General features: G+C 37.3%; 1 protein-coding gene across 20 annotated transcripts in view; it reads right to left on the bottom strand.

Moving 5' to 3' along the window:
* Positions 1-3,684, bottom strand: part of PPP6R3 (protein phosphatase 6 regulatory subunit 3) — a 182,317-nt gene that overhangs the window by 30,266 nt on the left and 148,367 nt on the right. For 14 of the 20 annotated variants that reach the window (XM_014585299.2, XM_014585303.2, XM_006171253.3 and 11 more), the window contains one exon: positions 620-717. In XM_014585299.2, the coding sequence (XP_014440785.1) occupies positions 620-717 (98 nt within the window). The remainder of the gene's footprint in view (positions 1-619; positions 718-3,684) is intronic. The other 6 variants (XM_014585305.2, XM_014585302.2, XM_027769424.1 and 3 more) reach the window with 2 other exon arrangements.

Consider the following 3,684-nt stretch of genomic DNA (forward strand, 5'->3'; position numbering starts at 1 on the left):
AGATTTTAGATCGTTTGCCTTCACGTCTGTAAATCTCCTACATGTTTTCTATTCATGATTCTGTATAGTATCAATAGTTTCCATTCTTGTACTTGTCTTACCCCTGACTGCAGAAAGATTGGTTCAATTCTCTGCCTCTTACGAAAAAAATCCAAGTCAACCTTATGATGAGTCCCTGAGAGAAGAGAACACACATAGTGCAGAACCATTCCTCCCCACTTGGTTACCTGCTGTAATATAACACCTCATTGCTTGTTCTGTAAATGAATGTGTCTCAAATGAGTTAGCTAACCCAGAAACTGATTACTTTCACATTCAGAAGAACAGAATGATAGTCTGAGTTCCTAAAAGAAGTATAATCTAATAAAAATAAACCTCTGTGAAAGAGGTCAAATCTAATAGTGAATGCTTCTTTCCATGGAGTGATACTTTAAATCTTAATTATCTTTATTATCCAGCCTCAGGGATGGATATGCTGGAACTAAAAGACCACCATAGAGGGCAGTTTCCTCCCCACTGATGAGTGCTAAAGAGCCCCAAGAATATAGGAAATTCACAAAATGTTGTACCAAGAGTAGGAGTATACTAGAAAGTTATGGAAATAGGAACATTTACTCACTTGCCAATGTCATCTTGATCTGCAAACTTCTCATCGTTGAAGCCAAACTGGTCAATAAAATTGGACGTCATTTGTTGCATCTGATAATCAGAAAAGGCCTGGCAACCCCAGGACCAGTGACAGTGATATAATGATTCTAATGACATTCTACATACTACTTGCCCATTTGTGTTAAGAAATCATCTTACTTATAACCATAGAGTTTTCAAAGTTGGTGTGTTTGTGTTAAAAATCAATAATTTCAGACACAATTTGCCAAAAAAAGAGGAAACATTTGAAATTTGGCTGACGAATCATTCTAAAAGTAACCACTCTGTCCTCTGTTGTAGAATTAGGAGGTTTAGGTTAAGTCTATAGTTTGAACAAGTGACATGTAAAAAGTCTGAAATTATAAAGTGTACTAGTCACTTCTGGACACAACCAACTTTATCCTAAGATCCACCAAGTGGTAATCAACCTCCCTCCCTGACATTTCCCCAACCCCCAATCCATTTTAACAAAATAGCACCAGAGGAATAATAACTGATGAACACAATAACAATCTTACAACCATTCTATTCTCTTAAAAGAAGATAAAACTTACAGAGGCTGAGAAGAGTATAAAATGGAAGTAACGTCTACCCTACCTACCTTAAGGAGAAGGCAGAAAATTTTAACGTTCATTTAAAATCACTCTGAGAAGCCTATAGCACGGGAAGCCCCCTTATAACATAGCTAAACAGCACTAGGCTCACTTGTGTTTTCTTAAAAATGGGAAAATGTTAATAATGAACTCCTCAAAAAACTTGATATTATTACTTAAAACAAGCAGGCCCAAGAAAGCAGGTGAAATAAGTGAGTATGCTTGCACATACTAATCAGAAGGAGCAAAGAATACATGAAGACAAAGGAGTGCTAATTCCTCATTCTAGCCAAACAGTAAATGTGGAGACTCAATAACAACGGGTGTGCTGGCCCGAGGAGAAAGCTGTGTACAGAAGGGATCACTATTTAACATCAGTCAGCCCCACGAAGGGCAGGAACAAGAGCTGTTGGCCAAATTAAAGGCATCACACCTGCGGCCACTTACTGGGAAGAACAGCTACAACTGAGTTAACTGACTTCTCCTTGGTTCCACAGATTCTACCCTGCCAGGTACAGTACAGAAATGCCTCTACTCTTAAATTTCTGATGAATCATTTTGGTGGCAGGGAATTATGGCATGGATAATTTGAACTGCAGATAATTTAAAAATAAACCTTATATTTGCCTTTGGAAGATATCTTTTGCTTAGGTATGAAAAAATTTGCACCTAGTCTGGCTAGATAGAGAACCCCAAACCTCACTTTTACTGCATGCGGGACAATGGCACACCTCTGTCCACTCACACATCCATGCTATCTTCTTTCCTGCCCACAGAGATGACTCTACATGAACACCATGGGGTATGTGTCTGTGTGGCATGTGGCTGGCTAAGGGGTGGGCATCCATGATATATCAATCTACAAAGGCAGCTTCACGGGACTGCATTTGGTAAAGTACAGAGTACAAACCAAAGTTGGGTCATGGAAATTTGGCTGAAGAACTGGGATGCTGGGATGAGTTTTAGACAGGTGAACAGAAATGATAGGTAGCCTTCATGCTCATTAAATCAAATAGGAAGAAATCAAGTCCTCTGAACGGTAGCTTTATCTTTTATAAGACAAAACATGAACTGGTTATTTCAAAGATGTGGTAAAGAACCACAAGTCATTCTGCTAGGCAAGGAGCATAAGTCAGGCTCTGAGTTTATCTACAGATTAGGAATTTGGTCACACAAGAAAGAAGGCCTTCTCAACTGTTTTGTTACATTCTTTTCTACAAATTTGTATACCTCTAGTAATCATGATTCTTTTGTTTGTAAAGGAGAAGAAATACTCCTGATGTATTTATATTATAAATGTATATGAAAATATATGTACATATAGAAATACTTAAAATGACATATACGTGTGTGTGTATATATATATATACTTCCATGCAATAATGCAGAGAAAAAAGAAAAACTAAATTATAGTCCTCATTATTTCTAAGTCTACTATAGCTTCTAGGAAGATACAAACTAACAAAGAACTTCATATTCCCAAATTTGATTTTTAATAAAGCTATAAAAGCTTACAGACCCACAGAAATAAAGACTGTTTACTGTATTCTACTGATATTTAAATGTGTATAAAAAAGTGCTTTGAACTCTTAAGAAATCCAAATCTGTGAAGCACCACAAGGCTGCGTAAGTCATTATAAAAAGCACTTCTCAGCACGCTGGCCAAAGTCAGGGACTGTTCAGATCACTGAGAAGCCAACTAATTTATTAAGCAAATCTCTTAATAATGATGCCACTCACACCACAGAAACTACTGGCCAACTCAACTTGACCTCTCAACCAAGCCTGTTTGTACTATGGGGTGCAGGGAGGTGATCATAGCAGTACTGTAGAGCCCATGTGTGGCAGTCTCTACTCTCTAGATATTGCATAGGGGAAGAATTCCTTAACCTCTACACCTGTCTGAGAAACTTAGGGGAGGACAGGGAATAAAACAGAAAGGGCTGGAGACAGAAACACGAAGCAGGGATGCAAACTGTGAGGCACTCTCCACACCAAGTACAACTTCACTGGTGACATAAACTCTTTATACTCACATGCTGATATTTATCAACATGAGGCCAACGTCCAATGTAAATGAGAACCTGAAGCTGATATCCATTCACTAATATTCTGACTATAATGGAGACTACGATGAAAGTCTTAAATTAACCATGTCTTATATTCTTAAATTAAAATAAAAAAACCATTGGAGCTTATTTCTTATTTTCAAAATGAGCTGTGATTCGTTTATAGCTTTAAACATGCCAAGAAGTTTGTCAACCACAAAAGAATAATTATTCTTCCTACTTTAAGAGATCTACATGAAGTGGGTAAAATTAATAAGACTAGGTAGGAGCACTGTGAGGCCTGTCACAGTAAGTCAATATTATGAACAGAATTGTTTCGTATGCACATTAGCAGTCAGTCAAACTGGGAAAAAAAAAAAAAAAAAAAAAAAAAA

The sequence above is a fragment of the Tupaia chinensis genome, unplaced genomic scaffold, assembly GCF_000334495.1.
Source record: "Tupaia chinensis unplaced genomic scaffold, TupChi_1.0 Scaffold149501_1, whole genome shotgun sequence".
Taxonomy (NCBI): Eukaryota; Metazoa; Chordata; class Mammalia; order Scandentia; family Tupaiidae; genus Tupaia; species Tupaia belangeri.